The sequence below is a fragment of the Pyricularia oryzae genome, chromosome 2, assembly GCF_000002495.2.
Source record: "Pyricularia oryzae 70-15 chromosome 2, whole genome shotgun sequence".
Taxonomy (NCBI): Eukaryota; Fungi; Ascomycota; class Sordariomycetes; order Magnaporthales; family Pyriculariaceae; genus Pyricularia; species Pyricularia oryzae.
The window spans coordinates 3923022-3950881 of record NC_017850.1 but is presented as its reverse complement, the minus strand read 5'-3'; the positions used below and the strand labels follow the sequence as shown (position 1 = coordinate 3950881).

Below are 27860 nucleotides of genomic sequence, written 5' to 3'. Positions count from 1 at the left end.
CAGGGCCCTGTCAATCAAGACATACAGGGGCGCTAACATTCAAAAATTGTAGGTGGGTCCTACCCGGAAGAGAGCTTTAGCTGTTGCCCCGCCTCAGACTGCAGACCTCCAAGCAAGCTCCCGTTGCATCATACCCACCTCATCCATAATTTTGCTGCCTTTAACGCATCTCTCGGGAGGTGATAGCTAAAAGTCTGGACACAAATTCAAGATAACAATCCCTTTTGCCGGCAATCCAATCTCTTCTACATTATACCCGATACACCCTCAGACACAACATACGATACCCCACGTCACAAAACCAGGCCCGCCCCGCCAACCCTCCCTCCGCTATGGAGCAAGATCAGACCCAGGACCAACAACCCCAGTCCCTCGCCGACTGTTACAGGGAAGCTGAGGTCAGCCGCCTGGCGCTCGAGGGCAGCTTTGAGGCGCAGTCTCCCGAGAAGCGCGATGCTCTATCCACCGCCATCGCCGCCTACCGCGCGTGTCTCGCGCGCATCTCGGCCGCCTCCGTCTTCAGCCCCAACGAGACGCTCGAGGACGTCAGGACCGATTACCTCCCGTTCTTGCTGACCGAGCACCACCTGGCAGGCCTTCTACAGAAGCAGCCGACGACGGGCCCGCGCGCCCGCGCCGCCGTGCTCGACGAGAGCCGCGCCTGCTACGAGCGCTTCCTGCACCTCCTCGACGGCTACGAGGCCCTGGGCCAATCGCAGGCGCGCCTGCTGCACGAGTACGACGGGGCGCCCCGCATGTTCTCGACGCTGCCGTCGGACCCGGCTCGCCGCCGTGACACCAAGATCGCCGCGTTCAGGCGGGAGAAGGACCTGCGCGCCAAGCTCGAGGCACTAAAGAGCAGGTCTCGGAGGGCACGGCAGGGCGAGGACGAGGGCGGTGATGGAGACGACGTCGCGGAGGAGTATGCGCGACCAGTGTACATGACACAGCTTGAAATGGCAGCCGATGAGGCCCTGCAGGCGCTCGAGAGCATCAACCGCGAGGAGGAGGTTTTGGCCCAGGCTCCCGAGCCCCTGATGTCGACAGGGACGACGGTGGAGGAGGACGAAAGGCGGAGGCGAGCTCAAGAGGATGCTGATGGCGCCTCGAGGCTTGACCGTCCCTTACGTCGTCTGCAGTCCGCTATGGGCGGGCCCCTCCTGAACAAGGCTGGAAAGCCGCTTCAGCCCTTCACCATTGTCGGGAGTCGCGACGAGCTTGCCAAGGGTGTGTTTCGCCCCGGTCATAATCTGCCCACGATGAGCATAGATGAGTATTTGGAGGAGGAGAGGCGACGGGGTGGAATTATCGAAGGCGGTGGAGAGGCCAGCGGTCGTATACCTGAGCCGGATGAGGATGATGAGGAGAAAGCAGACGCGGCAACGTACAAGGCACGACAGTGGGATGAGTTTACTGAGGCAAACCCCCGTGGGTCAGGAAACACTCTGAACAGGGGTTAAGAATTTTATCTGCGAACGCAGCAATTTGAGATACTATGGCTTTTTCTTTTCGTTACATGATACCCATTTCAACTCGAGGTCAGAGCTATCAGGAGAAGCCATTATTCCGTGAATGCAAGACAAACACGACCCTTCCACTCGCTGTCTCCCTAGCTTTTGGCCTTGATATGGCTTTCCTATCTCGAGAAGGTATTTATTTGGTCTGAGCCAGCACATTGCAGAACAGGAAATGCTCAAGATTAACAAAGCCATACATTTCGTGATCTTTTGCACAAGAGCTTGACCGGTTTGTACGAAGAATGCAGAAAACAAAAAAAAAGCCAAACAAATAACGCAAAACAAACTTTGTATGGTATCATAAAACTCTGTGTTCTCATTTCTCCCATGCAAACATTTGATGGCACGAACGTGCGTTGTTGCTACAATCTCAAGACGAAATAAAAAGGGAAATATTGTGATCTGCGTGAATATCGCAATGATATCAGGTCATGACCCAGTCAGAGCTTCTGCTCTCCGTGTCTGTACCGGTCACCGAAGCCGTGGGTGTGTTTTGAGCAGTCGAATTCGAGCACGAGTCGAAGTCCTCGTCTTGGTACTCCTCATCAAAAGTGTCCACAAGACCAAAGACGCCCACAGAAACCGGCTGGTGCTCAGCAGGATCAGTATAGCGTGCGTTTTGAAAGTCAAGGTCTTCGCTGCCTCCAACTTGGGAAGAAGGCGCTATTGTAGAGCACGTGGCTCGGCCAGCAGCATTCGTCTCCGTCATGGTTGCAATGCTCCGGATGTCCAGATTGTCAAGCTCAAGATCACCGACGGTGGAGTTGGTTGCCTCTGTGGCTCTGCTATGGCCAGTAACGTATCCAGGTCCCGGTTGTATGGGTGCAGTGTCTGACATGTCTGGGGGGATTGTGCTGATGTAAACGCCACCGGAACCATCGTTGAGTCCATCTGCCCAGAGAGGCAGAAAACGCATCTCGTCTTCGTCCAGGCCAACGAGAAGATGGGATGACATTGAGAAAAGCTGTAGCTCCGAGTTTTCGGGTTTTATCACTCCCTGGCCCCTTAGGGGTTCGCACACGTTGAACTGCAGTGAATCATAGAGCTGTGTTATCAACAGTTCAATATTCAGTCTGTAATACCAATGCCTCGGCCAGTTTTCATGTCCTGTAGTGACATCAGGATGGGTTAGTTCACCTATGGCCATGTTTAAGCGCTTAGCTAACAGCTGAAGGTTGATGCGTTCCGCCATGATGTCAATCTTGTATGGCCATCTTCTTTCTAGGTTTTCCCAGAAAACGGCAGTAAGCTGCTTTTGTCGCTTGTTGAGATTATTCCAAATCTCATTGAACTCGACGGTATGACCAGGGGACGCGTAATAGCTAAGGTTCTCAATGTAACGCTCCGTGGTAATTTGGCAGTTGAGGTTAGTCGCGTCAGCTAATTGCCAACGTATTATCTTGAGGAGTGCCATCTTGAGAGCAGCAAATGCTTCCCGAACAGACACCGAGTCGAAGTCGGTCTTCCTGGGGATCAAAGAGTCGGTGTGATTTCTGATGCCTTGCACAACAACTTCCAAATCACGCCACTCCTTCATCCCTAGCCATCCCAGCGCATCATCCGACTCAAGATGCTGTACAATTCCGAGGACACGTTCAGACAGCGCCTGGCCACCGTGCTCGACTGCAGTCTGGATTGCGTCATCGTTGATATCCTTAAGTAGGCGCCCAAAGACTGAGAAATGGTGACCACCGCGTTGAGTTGGGAGACGAGATTCAAGCTGGAGGGCGTGCTCGCTGACAAGAAGTCGATACGTGGCGCGCGCAACCTTGGAAATCTTCAAATTGTATGCCATAATAATCGATTCTTCGGTAAGGATCTCCATGATGTAACTGTTCTTGTCCGCGGTAAACCAGGATAGCATATCATTTTGCAGCCATGAGCTCTGGTCAGACAGATTCAGCTCAAAAAGCTTTGCCAGGCCGGCTATGGTGAAAGCTCTTGGTGCCGAGTTCAACGGTAGTCGACAGCCGGGTACCTCAGCAATAGCGCGAAGCAACCGCACTACGTTGGCCGCATGACGAACCTCGCAATAGTCCTCGATATTTCTGTATTCGGGCGAGGCAACTTGAGAGTCCCAGATACTGCCTTTACCGTCTTCATCTTTGACAATTGGCTTGACAGTTGGCTTGGCAGGCGGCTTGACAGGCTCCTCGGTAGCTATATCGGCACATTCGCAACAATCATCGTGGCCTGCAACAACCTCAGGGTTGACAAACGGTGGCACTTTGGCAGCCTTATACCATCGAATCAAGCCCCTTGAGAGACTAAGAGTTTCCAGTTGGGTTGATTGGAGGTCCTCGTCAGTGGAAGGACCCAGATCAAGAATGTAAGTGACGTCTGGTGGTCGAGTCTGCTTTGCCGCAAAGCGGCGGAAAGTCTTGGCTTGGTATTTTTCGTCATCCAACAGGCGTGGGAAAAGGTCAAACCCGCAGCTGCGTAGCTTTGATGAACAAATCCTGATGCGATACTGATATGGGTAGGAAGACCCAGTGCAGGTACGGTTGGGTAGATGACCCCTAGGGACGTTGATGAGGATGAGAGTGTCACCTGTGATCATTTCACCCGAGACTGTCTGGACGTATTTGGTGTCCATTCGTTGCAAGATTTTGGCGTCAAGTGCATCCTTGCCTCTGATTCCTGCAGGAAGTAGATACTGCACAGCAAGGTCGAGTCCACTTTGTGTGGCAGCGGTCTCGGCTTCAGGAGATTGGGGCGATGAACTTATTGCGGGTAAACCTGCTGGCGTCTGGGCCGAACCAACATACGGGGGCGGAGGCGTATTAGGCGGCCAGGGAGCTGGGACTGTGTCCTCGGGCTCTTGCTCATCAGTCAACTCTACCAGATCTAGCAAATCTGGCATGTCGACATCGCTGTTCGTCCCCGCAACCATGGCGAGAGAGGCGTGATGAGATGATCCGGTGCGGATACCTACGCTCGCCGGTGGAATTGACAACCTTTGGGGGCGAGTGCGAAAGCTGTTGGTCGCAAACTCAACCTTTCAGGCGTACACGAGGTTTAGCAAACAGGATCAGGGGACCAATGTCTTATTATTTTGGCCAGCAGAAAATGAGAAAAATGATAGACGAAAGTGAATGGGATGTCAGATCAAACTGGTTTCCACGCGGCGTCCTGAGGATGTCTGTTTGTTTTCCAGCCCCTCAGGCCGCAGCGTCGCAAATCTGAGCCGCGCTGTCTTTCTGTCAGGTCAGGTGCGACCAGGCCAATAAACGGAAGGCCAAGTAAAATTGCCGACGTTTGCAGAGCCAGAGTATGTGGGCGAGGTAACTGTTGTCATCAGTAGGCGGGTTGAGAAATATGAGTCAATCCACGTCGAGTACCAGCCTTGGCTAGGTTGGGCAGGCTGAAGTAGAGCAGTAGAATTTGCTCCCTTCGATACCAATAGCCCGAAATTGAGGCTCGAGGGCGTGGCCGCGTTTGCTGAGCTGACTGGATCAGGTAGCCTGGTTGCCTCGCTGTCCGATTGTTTGATGCCGATTGGCAGATGAAATATCCAGTTAAGCCAGGCAGCAGTCGCCGCCGCATGGCATCAGCTGCAGTACATCTAGGTTGATCACAGTTTGACGACTTGCACCTGTATTCCTGTGCCAAGCATTCTTGACCAACGAGTTTAGGACGTACTGTAAATATGTAAGTATATTATTGTCTTGCGGCACCCGAAGTACCAGTACTTGGTCTTAACTTAGGTAACTAAGTAGTTATTTTGAAAGACCTTGTATCAATCACCATAGGTACTCGCCAGAAACATGGAACGGATGTGAACCGTTTGAACATGTTTTTTTTTTTTTTTTTTTTTTTTTTTTGGCAGCTTCGCCTAAGTATTGATCCAAGGTAATGCAGGATCTTCATTGCAGATAGTCATCGCATCTGAGCGAATATACCAAGTTGCGGTTGAAGGGCAATGCAAGTACGGTTACTGAGGCTAACCGCAGACAAACCCACTCATTGATGAAACAAACTCAGGTAAGGCAGAGGTTTTAACTCGAACGTTGGTCTTTTTTGGCCTTACCAGCCCGGGACAGGCCCACCCTACTTACGAGGTAGGTACCTACCTAGGGAGGTACCTTGAGCTACCTTATGGCTACCGATCAATCGGATGTGTTTATTGGCGCTTGGCTCTACCTAGCTTGATGGGGTCTGTGAGTAACTGCTGTCTGGTACCACCTTGGGCTTGAATTTTTGACAAGCTCAAGTAGAATAAAATAGCTCCTTCGTGCTTCCCATGCAATTCACATAATTGGATGTATAGCCGTCCTGCTCGGATTTTGATGGCAATTATGTACTTTTTATAACAAGCATCAAATGCAATGCCACGAGCGGATATGATAATGGATTCCAATCCCCAGGTGTTAGTTAATACTGCCAAGACTGGTGCCATACCAACAACGTCCACCACACGACCCTGAGCGATAGTGTGGCAAGATAACCCCTGAAAACACGCTAGGGCCCAAACTCGACCCCGCAGTGATGCATACATTCGGCAAGCCACGGAGTAGCTCTGGTACGTACACCAAGTGCACACTAGGAAGCTGATTACTACCGGATGAAGCTGAAGTCTGGGGCAGGACGCGGAGAGCTTTGAAGCTAAACCTGATTGACTCGAAGCTCCTCCCCAACTCCGCTTCAAACCTCCCCTCGTCCTCCCGCCTTTCTACTGTGTCGCGTGCTCGTGCTACCTACCCCCGTTTTGTTTTGCATGACCCCCCAAAAGATCCCAACAACTTTCTGCCGCCCGATCAATTCCGATTCCAAAAACAATATGCGGTGAACTGCCAACAAAGTAAGCCAGGGTCCCGTTGCTTTGCGGACATTGGCCAATAAGCCTGGAACTTTATCTTGTACTCTCCCCATCAGGTAGCTACTGTCCAGTTTAAATATGTTCAGCCCGACCCTTGGCCTCCTCGCCGTCAACCGGGTTGTTTGTACGTAATGTTCCCAAACTTTCACCGAATACCGTATACACTACAGTAGCTCCCTGCTACGCATGTTTCTCTTAATATATTATTTACGGAGTACTCGCCACTTTTGCTCATCCCTTCAACCTCCTGACCCTACTTTACCAACCAACCTAGGTCGTCTAACCTTTGTCCACATCATTCGTCTAGACTAGCCAAGGTTATATATAAACTTGTTTCTCTATCATCTCTCTGTATCATCCCAGTAACAGCTCCTTCAACTCTACATCTCTCGTGGGAAAAAAAAAAAAAAAAAAAAGACGGCAGCAGGCTGCCCGGGCCGATCTATTGTATTTTCCACAAGTTTCCACTCATCATGGATCACCAAGCAAAATCTTCTCTGAGCCGCGGCCAGGCTCCTTCAATAATGTTTGCCTCCCCTTTCCCCAGACCTTCCAACTCCGCAAGACGGAAGGCAATCACTGCCAAGTGCTAACACAACTCTTCCGCCCAATAGCCGAAACCGCCGGGTCGTCGCCGTCGCAGCTTCGGCCGCTGCCGTTGGCATGGTCATCAAGCTTCGCGCCGACGCTATAAAGAAGAACGAGATGGCACAGAAGAACTCGGCAGTTCCGAATTTCTACGTCAGCGTCGAGCGGAGCGGCGGCGGCATCTGAGTGGCCGCTTTTTATTTTTATTTTCATTTTATTTTTAGATCTTCTTTGGCTTATGTCAACTAACAAGCCGCGGCTTTGTCAGTGCAACAAGACTTGGGTTTGTGGAAAGAGCAGGACGAAACAAAACAAAACTATTGGGTTTACTGGTGGTTCCTGGCCGATATGCCGAACAGGGGCGTCGGTCTGGGTTGGATACAAAGGTTGCTAGGGAGGTCAGGTACATGCATACACGGTCAGACTTGATTTGGCGTTTGGGAGTTCCTCGTCTGGCAATACTGGTATTTCAGCAGGGAATGGTAAATAGAGTGCCCAGAAAGATGATTTCGAGATTCTTCAAGAATTACGCAAGTAGTTGTCCAGGTTCAAAACTCAACCGGCAAGCCCACCCAATGTCCGAACAAGGCCCATCCAGAACGCCAAAAGCAAGATGCTTCTTGCTACTATAACGAAGCAAAATCCATACTTGGCCTGGAAAGCGACTCAAGCCACAACGCCTCAATATGATGATATGCATATGATAAGAAATGCACGCCAAGCTGTAAAAGCAGCGTTTCCAAAAAAAAAACCCCTCCCAAATAAATCCTACACAGTATTAAAAATTCTCAAGCTTCCGAAGGAAATGCCTCGTTCATAGAGAGCTTCCCCTCTTTGTAAAGCTGTCGTCGAAACCCACATCGTCGTCCGTGTCGTCGTACTCAGCCGGCGTCTTTACCTCCTTGCCCTTTCCTTTTGTGTCGACCGGCATCCCAACCTTGTCTTCTCTCATGCTAAGACGGCTGGCAGGACGCTCGCGCGCCGCCGCCGCGATGGCGCGGGCTGCCGAGGCGCTATTTCCACGGGAGTAGTATCTCGTTACTCGGTTTCGGCCGGCGACCTCTACGAGGCCAGATCCGCTGCCCGCCCTCCTGGGGCTGCCCCTCCAGTATTCCTCCTCGCCAGAGTTGTGCATGCTGGGATTGATGCTGGGGTTACCGCTGGACCTCTGCTGCTGCAGCACCTTGACTTCGCGGATCACGTCGGCGAAGCCCTCCTCGAGCGTCTTCATTCGCGCGAGGACCAGGCGACTCATGCGATCGCTGTTGTCGCGGCTGGCCGCCGCCTGTTGTCTTTCGCGCATGCCCGTCGCCATGGCCATCTGGGTCACGAAGCTACTCGGCATGGCGCCGACCAGCGCATCGTCTCCGCCGTTGGGGAGAATGGCTGATGCGGAGGCCATTTCCGACTCTCCGTCCATGCCAATGTCATACGAGGACAGTCGACGCTGCGCTCTACGGGCGTGCGTGTCGAGGGGCGGACCCAGTCCTGCACGATTTGGTGCAGTGTGGATGTCTCTCGGTGGCGGGATGGGTCGAGGTGGGCGGGCGGAAGGAAGGTAGACGATCGAGCGGCGGGGTGAACGATGCTCCGAAGCACCTCCGGGCGTGACCGCGGGGGTTTGTCGGTTACTTGTAGGGCGGGACTTGGTTGGTCGAGCGATCTGTGAGCCCAACGAAGATGGACCGGCTTCTGGCGACGCTTGAACTGGCGGGTTGTACAGAATTGTGTTGGTAGAGAGAGTCCTGTTGTGCAGCCCTTTGCGGGGTCTGGGAGAGATCGGTCCGCGTTCACGGTGTGATTCTGGGGAGCTTCCTGCCAGAACCCCGAAACGTGCCGTAACTGGCGTCGTGAAATAGTCCTCGTCAAATACCTCGGATGAAGCAGCTCGCACCGGGTCGGCCGTGTTTGTCGCCTTGTCGTCTTCGTCTTCGTCATCGTTGGTGACAAGTTCGTCGTCGCCATCGCCTTCAGCGTCTGTGTTGTCTTTAATCTCAGCCTCGGCTCTTGCGAACCTGGACCTGACATCATATCGAGGATTGACGAAACTCGGGTAAGGGGCGTTTGATATAAGGTCCGCCGGATCGCTAGCGACAGACCGAACGTCTGGCATGTTCGGGAACCTCCGTGGACGATCCCTGACGAGACTGATTCTTCGTTGCCACTCTGGTCCGCCGAAATTGCTCCCCATTGCTGAAAGGTTCCCTACCTGGGGCGATTCTGAATAGCCCTCGTTCTGATCCATCCAGTGCCTGATCGCGGTTTGCGTCTGTCTCCGTTCGTTTCTCCTCTGTGTCCGCAGTGTCGTGAGACCCGGTGCTCTGCGGAAAACCTCTTCCAAGGCGTGATCCTTCTGGTATCCAACGACGGACTCTTCGCGAACCCGCACGTTTGGGCTGAAAAGTGCGCCCCTCCCTGCGGGATCTGCAAGTGACATGGCCCGCTGCTGACCCCGACCTGGATTTTCCACCAGATCTGTGGGGGCATACATTGAAGGAGCCAAGAAGAAACGCTCATAAAGGTATATGCAGAAGAGCAACGGAAAGTGCGTCAACTTGATGACGAATCGGTTGAGATACACGAATTGCCGAAGAGGCAAGATGAATCTCAGCGGCGTGAGCAGCCAAGCAAGAATATTGCCGGGGGCAATGTAAGAGAACAACGCGTCATTCTTGACCATGGATATCGTATTAATGGCAAACAAAAACCTGTAGCGAGTCAGCAAGCGTCAAGGTCGCAAAAGCCGCAAAATCCGAGTACGGAGACCTACTGATGCTCTTCCCTGGCGTTCGATGCTATCGTCATGAATGAATTGGTCAAGACCGTGATTAATATTGTTCTGTGTACACCTTTGTGTTAGTAGGGCGGGATTTGCTTGGGAGAAGGGGAAAACATACACAACTACAAAGTGACAGATTGTCAGAAAGAGCCCTATAACCATCTTTCCGAGCACATCATAATGTGGCCAAACATCCCAAGCAGCTGGAGTGAAGCCCATCAAGATTTGGAAGATCCTGTAGGCAATATCGGCCTTATCACCATTGCTCTTAGACATGGTAAAGAAGACGAAAAAGCCACTGCAACAAATCAACACAAGGACCAAAACTGCTGCCAAGTCCAAAGCCATGAGCCGGAAGGCTATCAAAAGTTGCGAGAAGTACTGGTAGTGATCCAATACGCTGAAGATCCTGGGAAGTAGCAAAATCCCGTTGGCGGCAAGGACATCGTATGCGAGGTCGTTTAGTCTCGTCGCATCAACAGAGAAAACGCTGTAAAGTCGTAGAACATAGTACAAGATGAGCATGAGGAGGATTCCCAGGTCGAATATGTTCCAAAAGCTCATGATGTAGAGCGAAAAGCCCTGCTCGTTGAATCCCACGAGCTCATCAAGCATAAAACCTGCGCTCCAGAACCAAAATATAAGCTCCAAGCTTGAGATGCGGGTCGCTCGCTGGTTCAAGACAGCCAGGAAGAGGCCGATGAGCACCGCCAGAGAGAGGGTAGACAAGAAATGTCTGTACCGCGGGACACGAAGTCGAGAGAGCTTGAACAATGATGCATTCCTCGGGTTGTACAGGGACACGGTACGGTGGCCGCCAACGAGCCCATCTAGAGGTGGAGACTGGGGCTGGTTCCATTTGCTACGGTGTTGGGCATCCAGGAGAGGAGTCCTGGCATCAGGCTGGTCCCTATGTCGGCCCTCGCTGCGTTGCCGTGACAGACTGGCTCGATGGAGGCTATCCGCAGCCGAGTAAAATACTATTGCACCGTTCCAGATAGCTTCAAGCTGCTGCACGACAAGTGGATGCGCAAGCAAGTGTTTTGCCGAGGCCCGGATCGCGACCTCGAGCGTCGATGTTCTGGCTGCCGCCATCTTGGGCCTGCCCGGATTGCCAGCCGGTGTCTGCACTCCCGGCAGACCCTGCAGTGGATAAAAGTCGTATGAGAGGGCATCAATAAGCTCGCGGGTGGAATATTCCTTCAAAAGCTTGATGGCCAACAGCTCGCACACCTTCGCCCTGGTATTGTTTGCCCCGGCGTTGCCTGGAGAGAGCACCGCCTCCTTTTGGAAGTTGAGACAGTTGGCCATCAGCGCATACAGAGTTGCTCTCGAGAAATGTTGGGTTCGTATTTGGATCTGCATGGGCTTCAGGAGGAATTGAGACACCTGGGGTGATCTCAGCTGCTCCCAGGTGAGCGTGGTCTCGGTTCGCGCTTGCACTATGATTCGAACGGCATGTGTTATGCTGTATATGGGCAACGAATCTACAACGTGCGCAATTATAGTTAGCGACGAGGACAAGGTTCGGCAAGCTCCAGTTGGGATGATATGTTGTCTCTGGGGAGTTTACCTAAATGGGAGGCAGCAAACAAAGGCAGTAGATCACGTCGGGGAACAAAACCATCTTCGTTTTCTTGCTCTTCATTACGTGTGCGTCCATGGTCTTCATTGCGAGAATCTTCTTCATCTTCATCTTCTTCGTCATCGTCGTCGTCGGCCTCTGTAAAGTCAGCTACGGCATGTCGGACAGGCGGTCTCAAGTATTGGCGACTGCCTGGACTTGTCAGAGGCTCCCTCTCATCCTCGTCGTCGTCGCATCGGCTGCTGCCCTGGAAAGGGCGGAACAGTCTTGACACCATCTTTTTAGCACCTGCGCCGCCTCGGGTCAAAGCCCTCTGCAGGGAGAAAAAGCCGGCTGAAGAATCACCGCATCGACACACATTCAATGCGCGAGGGGGGGAAAGCGGAAGGAGGTGAAAAATGGAGAGTTGGCAACAAAAATTGAGAAACCCCAAACGCCTTATTCAGATCTGCGACACGACTACCTGTGTCAAGGACAAGACGTACACGAGACTCTAAGCATTGTCTAAGACGCTATGTCTGCGACTGTGTGGAAAAAAAATAGACACCCAGGTCCCATCAAGGTCCAGAGAAACCAAGACCAAAACGAAAACCTCAGCCAGCAGCCGCCGCGCGAAGCTCGCGACGAGATCCGCTTTGCTTCTATTAAATCAACCGGGGGTGGCCTCAGAATTGGTTGCTTTCTCTCGGCGCCGGCAACGATAAGGGTCACCAGGAGCACCGTGCAAAATTAGCCCGCTGCGCCCCTCTCCACCGTTGCAAGGTCTTCGGTGTGGGGTTACTGGATCGGTGCTTGCGTTTTCTTGCATTGGTCGACGCCCACTTGGCAAGCTGGCTTGTATCTCGTCCCCATGGACCTGTCTGACTCGGACAACCCCGATGACTACGCCATGCGAGACGCCAAACAAGGGTATGTAGCTGGACAGCTGAAGAGGAGAAAAAAACAAACCTGAATCGGAAGATAATTTGCGATAATCATGACCAAGATCGATCGCCAGCGAGCACAAAGAAGGTGCTGGATCTCAGTGATTGGATTCTGCTCTTGGTGCAACTCGGCTATCTGTTTGCTAACTTGCAGCCGTCCAGGGGTTACAAGAGTCAACAAAAGACCGTTTGCTTGGGCAATCACGCCTATCCAAGGTTGGTAGGTCGGTAATTAGAGCATGTACCTACTTGGTAGCAAAGTCCTTCCTTAACTTACCTAGAGGCTAGGTGCTACAGGTACTGATCAAATATTTTGTGCGTATCAAAGGGCGAAGAAATATTGTAAGAGTCAGTCGCATGATGTCTTGCATGCGTCTAAAACACCTTTACGTGATCACTAGGGCAGTAATTAGTGGTTATATTAAAATGCACGAATGCACGCTAGCACTTTTGAATGCAACCACACCTTCACGTATGATTGTTTACTTACTCTTCGTACAAGTGGGAGGATTGAACGCAATTATTGGATGCCCAAATCACAGCATACCCGATATACTGTTGTCTGTATGAATGTCACAAATGATACTTTATGGTAATTAAGCATAGGTCCTAATTAATTACGACATGAGGTACTTTGTAATAGGTGTGCTGCCCTACAGCATTACTTGCTCCACCATTATTACCTACCTCTTGATCAGATCCGAATCGGACGCCGTATTACGCCAACGAGATTGATTTGACGGATTCGGGGTTCGCCCCGCTTTCAGAGTCCACTATAGGTCTCTTGATCTTCAAAAGCCCTTCAAACCAGTATGCAGCGCAACACTTCCAAAACCATACCAGAGTAAACACATTTGTGATAGGTCAGCATAAAAAACTTAATTCAAAACATTACTCTATATTGTTGAGATCGAGATCAAGTTAGTATGACAAGCAGTCGATGCGGTGGCTTTGTGGAGCTTTGTGGAGGGACAAAATGAAATTTGTTCATGGTTCGCTGGTAACTGGAAGTCAGCTGATTTCTGTGCCATGTAGATTGTTATTTGCCAGTCTTTTGGCACCCAGGGTGATACTGTCTTGATATACTCCTCTTGCCTAGCTTACCTAGTGCTTCGGATAAACAAAAGCCTCTGCGATGATTCATCAAATTCAGGTTTAATTCTTAGACATTTCCTTCTAGTGGTGAAGTTTCTTTGCAATGGCAGTTCACCGAGCTGTTGCCCCTCTCACAGAGCCGGCTGCAACATTTTTGATAGTGGAGGTACCCGCAACAAAGCCTGCACTTATAATTGGACGCCTTGAGCTCTAAGCGCAAGCTATATGTGACAATAGCGGGCTACTACGGTAAACATCTCAGAGCTTAACCACCTAGGTATGGCGTCCCGAGTCAACGTGGGCCCACAGACCAAAGGCGGTCAGAGGAAATATAAGGTGGCAGGGGCAGTCCCCGCACCAAATGTGGCGCCGCCGACCTCTACGGCCATGGGAATTGGCCAAAGAAAGCACAGCTCTGACGTGCGCGCCGCAAAAAAAAAAAAAAAAAAAAAAAGTTTTTGGTGGGGTAGGAATTCTGCCGGTCCCAGAATCCCATGGCAATGTCTTAAGAATCTGGTGAATACCATCATGGTTTTTTTTTCATCCTCTTTTTTCTTCTCCCCCTCTTTCTTTCATCGGTCGTAAAGCTTCAGGCCAAGACGGAAGCTCGGATGCCTGAAGTCTGAACACCGTTGGAAGCAAGAGAACACAAGCTCTTCACACTCTCCACCATCTTGATCTTTGAATTTTATTTGGAGACTCTTGCACCACCTCGGGGCACCCACCCCTCTAGCAGCAGTCGCCATGGCTGCCCGCGTGTTCCCTCCGGCTTCGGCCCGAATCGTCGACTCGGCCAGCGACAACAAGCTCATCTGCCTCGAGCTTGAAGATGGCTCGGCTTACCAAGGCTACAGCTTCGGCGCCCCCAAGAGCATCGCCGGCGAGCTCGTTTTCCAGACTGGAATGGTGGGCTATCCAGAGTCAGTCACCGACCCCTCCTACAGGGGTCAGATCCTTGTGATCACCTTCCCTCTTGTAGGAAACTACGGCGTTCCATCTCGTGAGACCATGGATGAGCTCCTGGGTGACCTACCTGCCCATTTTGAGTCCTCACAGATCCACATCGCCGGTCTCGTGGCCGCCTCATACTCTGGCGAGGACTACTCCCACTACTTGGCCACATCCTCTTTGGGAACATGGCTCAAGGAGCAGGGAATTCCGGCAATGTATGGTGTTGACACGAGAGGTCTCACCAAGCACATTCGGAACCACGGAAGTATGCTGGGTCGCATGCTACTTCAACGTGCCTCGGCCACTGAGAGTGGCAACGAGCTCTTTGTAACCAAATTCGCAACCCCAGACTGGTCCCAATATTTCGAGACCGTTGACTGGGTGAACCCCAACAAGAAGAACCTGGTCGCCGAGGGTAAGTAAATCAAAGCCTCCCCAAAAACTGATGTTTGCATTGATAACTGACGGGTTGTCGTTGCAGTCTCCATCAAGGCACCAAAGCTCTACAAGCCCCCGCAAAATGTTGCTTTGAAGCATCCCTCCGGCCGACCGATTCGCATCCTCTGTCTCGATGTTGGTATGAAATACAACCAGCTCCGTTGCTTCCTCAAGCGCGGCGTCGAGGTCCTAGTATGCCCTTGGGACTATGATGTCTCCAAGGGAGCTGGCACCGAGTACGATGGTCTCTTCCTCTCCAACGGCCCTGGCGACCCGTCCGTGGTCCAGGACACCGTCAAGCGTATCTCTGCGGCAGTTGCTGCAAACAAGACTCCCATCTTCGGAATTTGCTTGGGCCACCAGCTGTTGGCGAGAGCCTCCGGCGCCACAACAATCAAGATGAAGTTCGGAAACCGCGGTCACAACATTCCCTGCACGAGCATGGTGACCGGAAAGTGCCATATCACATCGCAAAACCACGGGTTCGCCGTGGACGCAGCCACGCTCCCTACAGGCTGGAAGGAGCTTTTCGTTAACGCCAACGACGGCAGCAACGAGGGTATCATGCATGTCGACCAGCCCCACTTCAGTGTGCAATTCCATCCCGAAAGCACACCGGGTCCCCGTGATACCGAGTTCCTCTTCGACGTCTTCATCAACACTGTGGTCAAGTGCGCCGCCGATAGCAGTCTTCTGCAGAAGCCTGTCAGTTTTCCCGGCGGCACCTTGGAGGAGAACGAAAGACTTCACCCCCGCGTGCACGTCAAGAAGGTCCTTGTCCTTGGAAGTGGTGGTCTGAGTATCGGACAGGCTGGAGAGTTTGACTACTCTGGAAGTCAAGCAATCAAGGCTTTGAAGGAAGAGGGCATCTACACCGTGCTCATCAACCCAAACATTGCGACCATTCAGACCTCTAAGGGTCTGGCTGACAAGGTCTACTTCCTTCCAGTCAACGCCGATTTCGTGCGCAAAGTCATTAAGTACGAGCGTCCCGACGCTATCTACGTCACTTTCGGTGGCCAGACGGCTCTCTCAGTGGGTATCCAGCTCAAGGATGAGTTTGAGGAGCTCGGCGTCAAGGTTCTCGGAACACCTATTGAGACCATCATCACTACCGAGGACCGTGAACTCTTCGCTCGCAGCATGGAGTCGATTGGGGAGAAATGTGCCAAGTCCGCGTCGGCAAGCAGCGTGGACGAGTGCATGAGGGTTGTCAAGGACATTGGCTTCCCCGTCATCGTCAGAGCAGCATATGCTCTCGGTGGTCTCGGAAGTGGTTTTGCCAACAACGAGGCTGAGCTGCTTGACCTTTGCAACAAGGCCTTGGCCGCCAGTCCCCAGGTTCTCATTGAGAGAAGTATGAAAGGATGGAAGGAGATCGAGTACGAGGTGGTGCGTGACGCACAGGACAACTGCATCACCGTCTGTAACATGGAGAACTTTGATCCCCTTGGTATCCACACCGGCGACTCCATTGTCGTGGCTCCCTCGCAAACACTTTCAGATGAGGACTACAACATGCTGAGGACTACCGCAGTCAACGTCATTCGTCACCTGGGCGTTGTGGGTGAATGCAACATTCAGTACGCGCTCAACCCATTCTCCAAGGAGTACTGCATCATCGAAGTCAACGCCCGTCTTTCGAGATCCTCTGCCCTTGCGTCCAAGGCAACTGGTTACCCCCTTGCCTTCATTGCAGCCAAGCTTGGTCTTGGTATCCCTCTCAAGGAGATCAAGAACTCTGTTACCAAGGTGACATGTGCTTGCTTCGAGCCATCTTTGGATTACGTCGTGGTCAAGATGCCCCGCTGGGATCTGAAGAAGTTCACCCGCGTGTCTACCTTGCTTGGCTCGTCCATGAAGAGTATTGGGGAGGTTATGAGCATCGGTCGATCCTTCGAGGAGGCCATCCAGAAGGCAATCCGTGCCATTGATTTCCACAACCTCGGCTTCAACGAGACCAAGGCCCTCATGTCGATCGATGACGAGCTGCAAACGCCGTCAGACCAGCGTCTCTTCGCCATTGCAAATGCGATGGCAAGCGGCTACACTGTTGACAAGATCTGGGAGATGACCAAGATTGACAAGTGGTTCCTCAACAAGCTCAAGGGCTTGAGCGATTTTGCCAAAACTATGTCTGGCTTTTCCAAGGATAACATCAGCGGACGTCCCGACTTGTTGCTGGAGGCAAAGCGTCTCGGCTTCAGCGATAGGCAGTTGGCCAAATTCTGGAGCTCTAATGAGCTCGCTGTTCGCTCCCTGAGGCTTGAAGCAGGCATCACACCTTTCGTCAAGCAAATCGACACCGTCGCAGCCGAGTTCCCGGCATTCACCAACTACCTCTATCTCACTTACAACGCAACCGAGCACGACATTGCACTTGATGACCACGGCGTGATGGTCCTCGGCTCTGGCGTGTACCGTATTGGCTCCTCGGTTGAGTTCGATTGGTGTTCGGTTCGTGCCATCAGGACCCTGCGTCAACAGGGCTACAAGACCATTATGGTCAACTACAACCCTGAAACTGTCAGCACGGATTACGACGAGGCAGACAAGCTCTACTTCGAGAACATCAACCTGGAGACTGTGCTTGACATCTACGAGATGGAGGCTGCCAATGGTATTCTCGGCGCCATGGGTGGCCAGACACCTAACAACATCGCACTGCCTCTGCACCGCTACGGAGCAAAGATCCTGGGAACCTCGCCCGAGATGATCGACACGGCCGAGAACCGCTTCAAGTTCTCTCGTATGCTTGATAGAATTGGTGTGGACCAGCCCACCTGGAAAGAGTTGACAAGCTTTGAGGAGGCCAAAAAATTCTGTCAAGCAGTGTCATACCCGGTTCTTGTCCGCCCATCATATGTTCTTTCGGGTGCGGCCATGAATACTGTCTACTCAGAGGCCGACCTCGAGTCCTACCTGAAGCAGGCTGCCGAGGTTTCTCGCGAGCATCCCGTGGTCATCACCAAGTACATCGAAAACGCCAAAGAAATCGAGATGGATGCGGTTGCCAAGGATGGCAAGGTTGTTGGTCATTTCGTTTCCGAGCATGTTGAAAACGCCGGTGTTCACTCCGGAGACGCAACACTTATCCTTCCGCCTCAAGATCTCGAGAAGACGACGATTGAAAGGATCGAGGAGGCAACTCGCAAGATTGCAGGTGCCCTCAATGTCACTGGACCCTTCAACATCCAGTTCATCGCCAAGGACAACGACATCAAGGTTATCGAGTGTAACGTCCGTGCCTCGCGGTCATTCCCATTCGTTTCCAAGGTCATGGGTGTGGACCTCATCGAGATGGCGACCAAGGCCATCATGAGCGTTCCCTTTGAGGCGTATCCTGAAGAAGAGAGAACATCGAGCGCTGTCGCCTGCAAAGTTCCTCAGTTCAGTTTCTCTCGTCTTTCGGGTGCTGATCCAGTTCTGGGTGTGGAGATGGCCTCGACCGGAGAAGTCGCCTGTTTCGGTAGAGATAAGTACGAGGCGTACCTCAAGGCCTTGCTCTCCACGGGCTTCAAGATTCCAAAGAACAACATATTGTTGTCTATTGGGTCCTACAAGGATAAGAAGGAAATGCTGCCGTCGGTCGCCAACTTGCAAAGACTCGGCTACAAGCTCTTCGCGACGGCCGGTACAGCCGACTTCTTGCAGGAGCACGGTATTCCGGTGCAGTACTTGGAGGCTCTGGGCTCTGAGGACGACGGACAGAAGTCAGAGTTCTCGCTCACGCAGCACTTGTCCAACAACATGATCGACCTTTACATCAACCTTCCCTCGAGCAACAAGTACAGGCGTCCCGCCAACTATATGAGTAAGGGATATCAGACCCGCAGAATGGCTGTCGACTACCAGATTCCATTGGTTACCAATGTCAAGAATGCCAAGATTCTTGTCGAGGCTATTGCCAGGCATTTCGAGCTTGAGGTTGGCCTGCGCGACTACCAGACCAGCCATCGCACCATGATTCTGCCTAGCCTGATCAACATTGCGGCCTTTGTTCCGGGTATCGTGTCTCTCGGCAGCAAGGATTTGAGCACTGTTACCAGGGCATCTGTGGCTGCCGGCTTCAGCATGATCAGGGTTATGCCGGTCGGCGTAGACGGCGCTATCACAGACGCCAAGTCTCTCAAGGTCGCTCAGCAAAACGCCAAGTCGGACACCTACTGCGACTTCAACTTGTCGGTCTCGGCAACCTCGAGCAACTCGGATCAAATTAGCCAGGTCATGGCCGAGGTTGGTTCGCTTTTCATTCCTTTCAACCACTTGTCGGACAACATCAGCAAGGTAGCTGCTGTGACTGCTCACTTCGACTCTTGGCCAGCCCACAAGCCCATTATCACAGACGCCAGGACCACAGACCTGGCTTCGATTCTGCTGCTGGCAAGCCTTCACAACCGACGCATCCACGTCACGTGTGTGACTAGCAAGGATGACATCAGGCTCATTGAGCTGAGCAAGCAGAAGGGTCTCAAGGTCACTTGTGATGTGTCCGTCTACTGCCTTTACCTGTCGCAGAAGGACTACCCCGATTGCCAACAGCTGCTTCCCACCTACGAGGATCAGCAGGCTTTGTGGGAGCACATGAGCACTATCGATGTGTTCTCCATTGGCAGTCTGCCCTACCAGCTAGCCCATACTTTGTCGCATGATACCGATGCTGCTGTCGGTATCGCTGATGTCCTTCCCCTCCTGCTCACGTCGGTCTCCGAGGGCAAGTTGACTATGGATGATATCAAGTCTCGCCTGCATGACAACCCGATGGAGATATTTGAGCTTCACGAGCAGGTCGGTACTTCGGTTGAGGTGGAGCTGAACCGATCATACACTCTTCCCAAGTCCACCAACTGGTCCCCATTCGCAGGCAGACAAGTCCGAGGTTCCGTGCAGAGGGTAACTTTCGAAGGCAAGGTGGTGTGCCTCGATGGGCAAGCTCTCCCTGTTTTGGCTATGGGCAAGGACATGTCCACTCACAACGCTCTGCCTTCGCTCCCCATGTCGCCCCCTCTCAAGGCAGCCCAGCAAATCCCTGAGAGCCCTGTCATCAGGCGCCAGTCTATGCTGTCCTCAGGGCCTCGTCCTCTCCTGCGGCCAAGGTATATCGACTCTGCCATGTCAGCCCTGTCGCCCACTGTCAACAAGTCTGCTGTCGACACTGAGATACCTTCCCAGAGTATCCCGCCTGCTGTGAGCACCTCATCGCTGGGCGAATTGCTCTCCGCGCCGTCACGTTTCAAGAACCAGCACGTGCTTTCGGTGCATGAGTACAAGCGCAGCGATCTGCATCACCTCTTCACTGTTGCGCAGGAGATGCGTCTTGGCGTGCAAAGGGATGGTGTTTTGGACGTGCTCCGCGGCCGCGTGCTCTGCACTCTCTTCTACGAGCCGTCCACGCGCACTTCGGCGTCGTTCGACGCTGCCATGCAGCGCCTGGGTGGCCGCACCATCGCAATTGCGACCTCACACTCGTCGGTCCAGAAGGGCGAGACACTGCAGGATACCTTGCGCACTGTTGGCCAGTACGGTGACGCAGTGGTTTTGAGGCACCCTCAAGAACAAAGTGTTGACATTGCGCAGAAGTTCAGCCAAGTGCCAGTGATCAACGGAGGAAACGGAAGCAAGGAGCATCCCACTCAGGCGTTCCTGGACCTCTTCACTATCCGTGAAGAGCTGGGTACCGTTCAGGGCCTGACCATCACTTTCGTGGGCGATCTGCTCTATGGGCGTACAGTGCACTCATTGGCCAACCTCTTGCGCCACTACGAGGTTCGCATCCAGCTCGTTTCGCCCAAGAGTCTTTCTCTTCCGGCCTACGTCCGAAACCAGCTGGTGGAGCGTGGCCAGCTCTTGTGCGAGTCAGAGACTCTGACCCAGGAGATTGTCGCGCGCAGCGACGTGCTTTACTGCACTCGCGTACAGAAGGAGCGTTTCCCCAGTGCCGAGGCATACGAAGCCGTGAAGGGCGCTTACCGCATCGACAATGCCATGTTGCGCCAGGCCAAGGCTAACATGATTGTAATGCACCCTCTCCCAAGAAACGATGAGATTGCGGAGGAGATTGATTTTGATCAGCGGGCTGCCTATTTCAGACAGGTAAGTGTTTGTCGGCCCATCCTCGTTGACTTGCTCTTGTTGCATTTGCTGACATTTGAATGATGTATATAGATGAGATACGGACTTTACTGCCGTATGGCTCTGCTTGCTCTGGTTATGTCCTGAATGAGCAAGAATGATATTTTTGTGGCTCAAGGCCAACCGGTCACTGGATCCCCAAAGACGAAGCTTTCAAGTTTTAGCTCCTTGAGTTCTTCTACAGGATGCGGTCAGGCCTTTTGTCCTTGGGTTGCTTCACGTCGAGGTAAATAGAGGAGTTTGTTTTTGGATATTGCTTTCTGTTTTCTTTTTGGATGGAATATTGTTTTGGATTTCGCGGGCGAATGGATGCCCACTCCCTTAGTCAAACGAAGAGAGAAAACAAAATCTTAGGAGAGAAGCTTGGGCATATAGAGCGATAAATCACGCAAGTGACTTATTTGGAGTCAAGGGCGTCATGGTCGTAGTTTTGTTTGGAACGAGCCCGCACGCCGTTGCGTATAAGTCATTTTATTGTGACGGCATGGCGTGATGTGGTTGGAGTTTTCTGGGCGTTATGTGTTTAATAATATACCCATTTGCGTTTGGTTCGTACACGTATGTGTGTCTATCCGTATATGTACCTATGTTATGCGTTTTTTGGGTATGCTTTTCCGATTCTCATTCCGGTAAATGCTTGATTTCTGGTGATAGGTCTCCACTGGCCTTGCGGATGATCTATATCCGTAATCGACGAGTCCAGGCGTTTGACAAACGAACCGCACATAAATGCATTTTGATTGGGAAAACAACAGATATTTATACTAGAAATATCTAGTTTTAATCAAAGAAAACATCCGGTTCTTGGACCATTTCTTGTTGCGAGGAAATATTTCAGTTTCCACTTACGGTACTTGACTCACTCACCCAGCATCCCTAGTGCCGCGCTATGGTTGAGACGATCGGGGGTTTGTAGCGGAGGCCCTGGGTAGTGGGGTGATCCTGGGGTGACGTGGAACTGGATAGACTCTCGTAGTCAACGTCATACAGAGTAAAAAAAGGGACGATGGGAATATCTGCTTTGTTCTCTTTGTTTCTTTTCCCCCAAGGTTTCCACCTCTAATATACCAAATATCGTCTGGGCAAACACTTTGCTTGCTTTTTTACCCGCCTCCTCTGGGGATCGACCATTGTTTTTGTTGCTTCCTTGCCTTGATGGGCATCATCACTCGGCCCCTCATCCACCTCAACTGCTCCCCCGGCCGGCTTGGTGCGCTCAGCTTTCGAAGAACCATGGCATTACACCCACCACCTAATGGGGAGAAGCTAATTTGTAAGTTAGTGCATGGGAAGAGCAATTCACTCCACGTACGCTGTGTTTTTGGGTTACTTGTTTATTCCATTTCCTCTCCCTTGGCTTGTTGCCCCGGGTGACACTGCCTTGTCAAGCCAGCCAACGTACGAGACCGAAAAGAATATTTTTCGGAAGGCATTGTTTTGGCGTATTTCTTTGCCTCGTGCACCTCCGTTGATCATGGACTAGGATCCTTATTCTCTCCGCGATAGCCTCTTCACAAAATGGACTGGAAATTACAAGGGTGATGATCACCAACATGTCTCACACCACTTCATTTACACGCCACACCCATTTGTGACTAACACAAGCCACCATGGCCATAACAAACCAGTCGCCCCTTCATCGACAGCGACCATGAACAGCCAGGCGGAGCAGTTCCTCAAGCACGAGCGGACGGGCCTGCACCGCTCGGACCTGGACCCCTCGTCGCCGATCCGGCAGTTCCACGCCTGGTTCAAATCGGCACTGGGTAGCGACGGCGGTGACTCGGCCGCTGCGGACGCCGCCACCCAGCAGCCGCCAAGGGTTTCCCACCCAGAGACGTGCACCCTGTCGACGGCGTCGCTGCCCTCGGGCCGCGTGTCGGCCCGCGTCGTCTACATGAAGGAGCTCGACGACAAGGGCTTCGTCATCTACTCGAATTTCGGCACCAGTCGCAAGGCCTTTGACCTATTTGGCGACGGCACGCCCTCCTCGGTCGGGAACCCCTGGGCGTCGCTGACGTTTTGGTGGGAGCCGCTCGAGAGGCAGGTGAGGGTTGAGGGCCGGGCCGAGCGCCTGACGCGCGAAGAGTCGCAGCGCTACTACGAGACGCGCGTGCGCGGCAGCCGCATCGGTGCCTGGGCGAGCCGGCAGAGCGCCGTGCTCAAGCCCGAAGGAGGAGCGGAGGGTGGCGAGGACGACGGCCGCGCGCAGCTCGACGGTTGGGTGCGCGAGACCGAGGGAAAGTTTGCTGGCGTTGATGACATACCCGTCCCAGATTTCTGGGGAGGGCTGAGGATCGTACCGCTTAGGGTTGAGTTTTGGCAGGGGAGGGCAAATAGGCTGCACGACCGCTTCGTCTACGAGAGGGCTGATGAGAAGGACGCGGCATGGACTCTGGAGAGGCTTAGTCCATAAGGCTTGTCTCGTCGTACAGCCAACGATGTTGTTGTCTCACACTTTTGAATTCAGAACCCTGTAATTCTCCATCTCTTATGATGTCACTGCATAGGCAAGGCATTCAACCATGGACATCCAAAGAGCTCGGACGTGACGTGCGACTAAATTATGATTTAAAAAACTCGTCCTAGTGGTATGCCAACCTAGGGCAGACCATATACAGTGTGCTGTTGCTGTGTCCAAGTCTGTGCTATGCTGTCCTGTGCCGCCAGTAGCCAACTAACCAAAGGGCACTTTCTTGGCATTTTTTCATGTCTGTCTCACTCCAGGTGCCAATGCCCGACTAACACATCATCGGGGCACGGAGGAAACAATAAATGCAATAAGGAAATGTAGCCCAACCAAGTCTTTTTGTAACGACAGGAAAAACGCCATGTAATGAAACAAGAAGGGGGTATGATGTTGCAAACTCGGACAAAATGTAGTAAATGACGAGAAATAAAGACCGCCAAACGCCCATATATGGTCTGATCAAGATGCCCGAAACTCCATGATTAAAAATAAAAGTAAACCAGTATTTAAAACCCAACACGCCGCTGATGCTCTGCCCAAGACAAGAAAAAAGCCGATTAGGAAAATTATGTTCGTGATAAATATCGCGGTTCGGTGGAAACAGCCATTCCTTAACAGTGGCAGTAGTGGCGTCGACGACGATAAAGACGGTAATTATTCGAAGCGATGTTTATGGGTGAGCCCCAAGCTGCCGGTCATCGCAGCTGCTGGCAGGTGTAACCGGTGTTGCGTATCCTCCCCGTGACGATGACGACGACGACCCGCTGCTGTTACCGCAGCCTGGGTGGCTTGTTGCCGATTTCGCGGCTCTGGCCATGTCTGTTATGGCATCATCGAGGATGTCCGGGGCAGTCAAGGGCATGATCCGGTAGCCCAGGTTCTCCATGATGCATCGCTCCGTCGTGTTGATCTGGTCACATGACCACATCCAGCTGCCCCAAGCCCCAGCATACCATCGGGTTGATTCCTGAGAGTCGTCGGTAAATTTGGCAGCGACAACCAACGAGGCGAGGACGATGAGTTCCGGCGAGACCGAGTCGATGTGCTGCAGGCGCGTGCGCTGTTCCATATGTCCGTTCGTGTGCGTGTAATCGGGATCCACATCGAAGTCGGAGTCGGGGCCCATAGGCATCAAGGGACAAGACGTCCTCCAAGCCCTAGGAAACTTGCTACCAAGTGAGTCCATGATGCATACGGCTAAAGCCACGGTATGCAATGGCAAGTCAGATCGGGTGAGAATGGCATGGACGATAGGAACCGACGGCGTTGCCAAAGACGCGGCCGGGGGCAAAAGGTTGACTAGATGAACAGCAGCTCCTGTAAATAGGTTCAAGGCAGGAATAGTCAGCATAATGAAAGGAATACAAGCCTATGGCGATATAGCTATCATATAGGCCAATTGGACCCGAAGGTGACTGCTTACCAAAGAATGCTGGGTCCCGCATCTCACCGTCCTGCATCTCCAGCAACATAGGACTGAGAGCGGCCGAGGAGTTTTGTGAAGACGGCGGGGGAGTAGGCAAGTTCGAAAGCGGCTTGTAGGTCCTCATGAAGTACTCCTCGTCAAAGTCAAACTCATCGTCCGACATGTCCTCGTCGACGACCTTCTTGGCCAAAGATGGAGACATGTTTGAACGCATATCAAATGCCATTTTGCTGGTCTGTCGGTCTGCCGCGTTTGGATTTCTTCGTCGACGATTGCTCTTCCCTCCAGGTGGATTCCTCAACTAGCCAAGCTCGCTTAATTCGAGGACCGAGTTGGTGCTCATATCCCTCCGAAAAGCTGCCCACATATAGCGGTGCTATGGGTATATTTCCGAGTGTCTTTTCACACTCTCACTCCAGTCTCTTTCTCGGAGATATCCTTGAGCTCTAACAGGTCGATTGGGGAGAGTAAAGTGCCTCCCAGCTTGTTTATCAAGTTAATGGCAAATATCGGTGTCGGGAGTTTAAAACTAAGGTGGTGGTCCGCAGTTCTGAAGACAAGCGAGAGGGGAAAGAGGGTCCATATATGTATGTACAGTTTGCCCAAGCCGAAGAATCGACTGACTGACTGGCTGAAAAGAGAGAAAGTAGTAGCAGCTAGCAAGATACGAGAAGAAGCGTTGCTGCAGCAGAATAAGACGAAGATTTGGTGGAACACGAGAATCCTGGGAGCTTTATTCTTTTCTTTGTGTGAACGTCTGTGTGTGAGAGTGTTTTTAAAGTGAGGGAACCATCAGGAAGAACAAAATCACCAGGAGCTCGGACGCTAGGGTAAGACCCAAGATGGCGGACTAAAGTAGGTCGGCGGGCGCCGGTTGGAGAAAGGTGAAATAACGAGGCTGATGAGGAGGAGGGGGTGCGTGCGACTAGCCCTTGGCGCAAGGGGTCTGGTCTGATCGGTTCAGGCCAGGTCAGGTCAGGTCAATTCAGGCTCGGAAAGAGATGACAGCTCAGCTTGGGCTTTATTGTGCCAAGTTCTTTTTCTAGACCTAGTCAAGATTGGAAGCCCAACTAAAGCTAACAAGAAGCAGCGGTGTTGATGCAGAACATGTGGGAATATGCACTGCGGAAAATAATGCAACGGTGATTTTTTTATTTTTTATTTTTTTTATTTTTTATTTTGGCTGAAAGAGTGTTGTGGCAAGGGGTCTCGGGTTGGAGCGGTGAAGACAAGTCGGTGTCGTCTTTAAACCTGGTTGGGTCGGCTTTTGTAAACGGGGTGGGGATACAGTAGATGGAGAGAGGGGGGAAGCAAAGCAAACAAAGATGGAGTAGCATCCCGGGTGTAAAGGAAGTGAGTGTACACACGGGCCAGGATGAATTAGGTTTATTGATGTGTTAAGGGCAGGTACGACAGGTACGGAGTAGAGGCAGGTCGGTAGGTACAGTACCTTGGACGTGTGTGTAGGTAGGTACCTAGGTGCCTAAGGTAAGTAAGGTAGGATGGGATAGCGTAGTGAGGTACCGACCTACTCTAGGTGCTACCTAGGTGGTAGGTACCAATCCAACGAACCTGTCATGACATGATGGAAATGAAAAACATTGATCTCCGTTTTGGCCCTCGGGTGTGTATGGAACGCTGACGACAACCAACAAGGAACAAGGGGGGCGCAAACAAAAAAGCCGGCCAACCTCAAACCAACCTGCAAAAAGTAAAGTGGGTTTCGACTTTGTCAGACTACCGGTACAACAGTAAGTAACAAAGCCGATGGATGCGGGAAAACAAAGAAGAATCCTCTTCCGCAGAAGAAACAGGAAGTCGTTGAAAATTCACACAGAAAATCTACACCCCATTGCTTTTCTTTGTTTCTTGTTTGTCTTTTTGCCTTTGTTTGCTGGCTGGTTCTGTCTGATTTTCACCAGCAGGCATACCGGTATCTCGTCATAATGTCTCCACTATGTCTTTTTTTTCGACGTGTTTTTCATTTCTTCTTTTTTATCGATTTATCGATTTCTCTTTTGTGTCAAAGCATCTTTCTCTATCGTCGTCAATCGACTTACCCACAAGTTCAAGGGGTCGCCTCAATGCCAAGTCGTGTTTTAAAGCCGGGATGTTTGGTTGATGATGAGGTGATCCCGAATTGAGGGAGCGCGCAAGGAAGGGGCCTACTTCATACGTACCTACCTAGGTACGTACAGTATTCCTACATTGCCAATTACTACGTACCTGCCTACTGTACTTGCTACGAATACACACCAGTGTTGCAACTTGCAAGGGAAACTGAGAAAGTGGGTCCCTCGTAGGCGCAGCCAAGCTCAGGGACCAAAAAAATACTGGATCAGGTCCAGGGCGGCAGACTTGGTGCCAAGTTCGTAAAGACGAGAAATTAAGTCACTGTAGTGATGATGTTGCTCGCGTGCTTCCTGCGCGCGCCGCGAACAGTGTGGCACGGGCCCGGTTCATGTACGTACTATGTAGTAGTACTGTAGTACTAGTCACGCTTCAACGGAAAGCCCCACCCTCCTATGAGCTCACCCCCACCAGCCGAGCCAATCTACTTGCAGGGCCCCTGAAAATCATTGCCTTCTCCCTTGCGGAGGGTTTTTTTTTTTTGCCATGTGAATTGGCATACGTATTGGATTTTTAAGGGCTTATTACCTACTTGGGTATTCTGTGTCGATATTGCCGTATTTTTTTTTGTGCTGTGGTGGACTGTACGTGGTATATCGAACACCATGTGCAAATAAAAGAAGAAAATAAAAATGACAAACATGACCAAACCAACCGGCACTTAAAATTCCTACTTCTATACCCTGGGCGCTACGCTGTGCTATGACAGTTATACGAACTAAGTATGCATAAATAAATCATGGCAATGCTCCAATAGTATGTAAATCATCTCGAAAGGCGGACGAAGATCGATCGATTCAAAAATAGCACGCAGCTACGCGGGGCCGGTAACTGGGTCCGACTACCTCAGTTTGTTTCCAGCTTTTTGCTTTGAGCCATTGGGGGGATGCGTGGCCACCGTGGGTCGTACAACATGTCCGATTTGCGCTTGAATTTAGAACATGAAAAACCCCCGTATCGTAATAGGGGACCTTTTTTTCAAGGGACTAATTATTGAACATCTTTTT

The 27860-nt window shown here is 51.9% G+C and overlaps 7 protein-coding genes across 7 annotated transcripts; 4 read left to right on the top strand and 3 right to left on the bottom strand.

Moving 5' to 3' along the window:
- The first annotated feature begins 131 nt into the window (after positions 1 to 131).
- MGG_01540 (uncharacterized protein) lies at positions 132 to 1859 on the top strand. Its single transcript, XM_003714466.1, has one exon. The coding sequence runs from the start codon at positions 333 to 335 to the stop codon at positions 1458 to 1460; it is 1128 nt and encodes a 375-aa protein (XP_003714514.1). The 5' UTR covers positions 132 to 332; the 3' UTR covers positions 1461 to 1859.
- MGG_11188 (uncharacterized protein) lies at positions 1407 to 5512 on the bottom strand. The gene has a single exon (XM_003714465.1). It carries the CDS (start codon positions 4408 to 4410, stop codon positions 1942 to 1944), a length of 2469 nt encoding a protein of 822 aa, XP_003714513.1. The 5' UTR covers positions 4411 to 5512; the 3' UTR covers positions 1407 to 1941.
- A 1297-nt stretch (positions 5513 to 6809) lies between these two features.
- Positions 6810 to 7110, top strand: MGG_01539 (uncharacterized protein; the record flags this gene model as incomplete). Its single annotated transcript, XM_003714464.1, has 2 exons — positions 6810 to 6862; positions 6951 to 7110. 2 exons carry the CDS (start codon positions 6810 to 6812, stop codon positions 7108 to 7110), a joined length of 213 nt encoding a protein of 70 aa, XP_003714512.1.
- A 232-nt stretch (positions 7111 to 7342) lies between these two features.
- On the bottom strand, positions 7343 to 12761 carry MGG_01538 (uncharacterized protein). The gene is made up of 6 exons (XM_003714463.1): positions 12702 to 12761; positions 12489 to 12595; positions 11277 to 12418; positions 9822 to 11190; positions 9695 to 9763; positions 7343 to 9632 (listed from the first exon to the last, which is right to left on the bottom strand). Exons 3-6 carry the CDS (start codon positions 11563 to 11565, stop codon positions 7739 to 7741), a joined length of 3621 nt encoding a protein of 1206 aa, XP_003714511.1. The 5' UTR covers positions 11566 to 12418; positions 12489 to 12595; positions 12702 to 12761; the 3' UTR covers positions 7343 to 7738.
- Positions 12762 to 13776: 1015 nt separating this feature from the next.
- Positions 13777 to 21431, top strand: MGG_01537 (pyrABCN). Its single transcript, XM_003714462.1, has 3 exons — positions 13777 to 14672; positions 14739 to 20788; positions 20861 to 21431. The coding sequence occupies exons 1-3, from the start codon at positions 14051 to 14053 to the stop codon at positions 20912 to 20914; spliced, it is 6726 nt and encodes a 2241-aa protein (XP_003714510.1). The 5' UTR covers positions 13777 to 14050; the 3' UTR covers positions 20915 to 21431.
- A 377-nt stretch (positions 21432 to 21808) lies between these two features.
- Positions 21809 to 23385, top strand: MGG_01535 (pyridoxamine 5'-phosphate oxidase). The gene is made up of 2 exons (XM_003714461.1): positions 21809 to 22100; positions 22456 to 23385. Exons 1-2 carry the CDS (start codon positions 21983 to 21985, stop codon positions 23241 to 23243), a joined length of 906 nt encoding a protein of 301 aa, XP_003714509.1. The 5' UTR covers positions 21809 to 21982; the 3' UTR covers positions 23244 to 23385.
- On the bottom strand, positions 23370 to 26831 carry MGG_01534 (uncharacterized protein). Its single transcript, XM_003714460.1, has 2 exons — positions 24721 to 26831; positions 23370 to 24614 (listed from the first exon to the last, which is right to left on the bottom strand). Exons 1-2 carry the CDS (start codon positions 24947 to 24949, stop codon positions 23968 to 23970), a joined length of 876 nt encoding a protein of 291 aa, XP_003714508.1. The 5' UTR covers positions 24950 to 26831; the 3' UTR covers positions 23370 to 23967.
- Positions 26832 to 27860: the final 1029 nt, after the last annotated feature.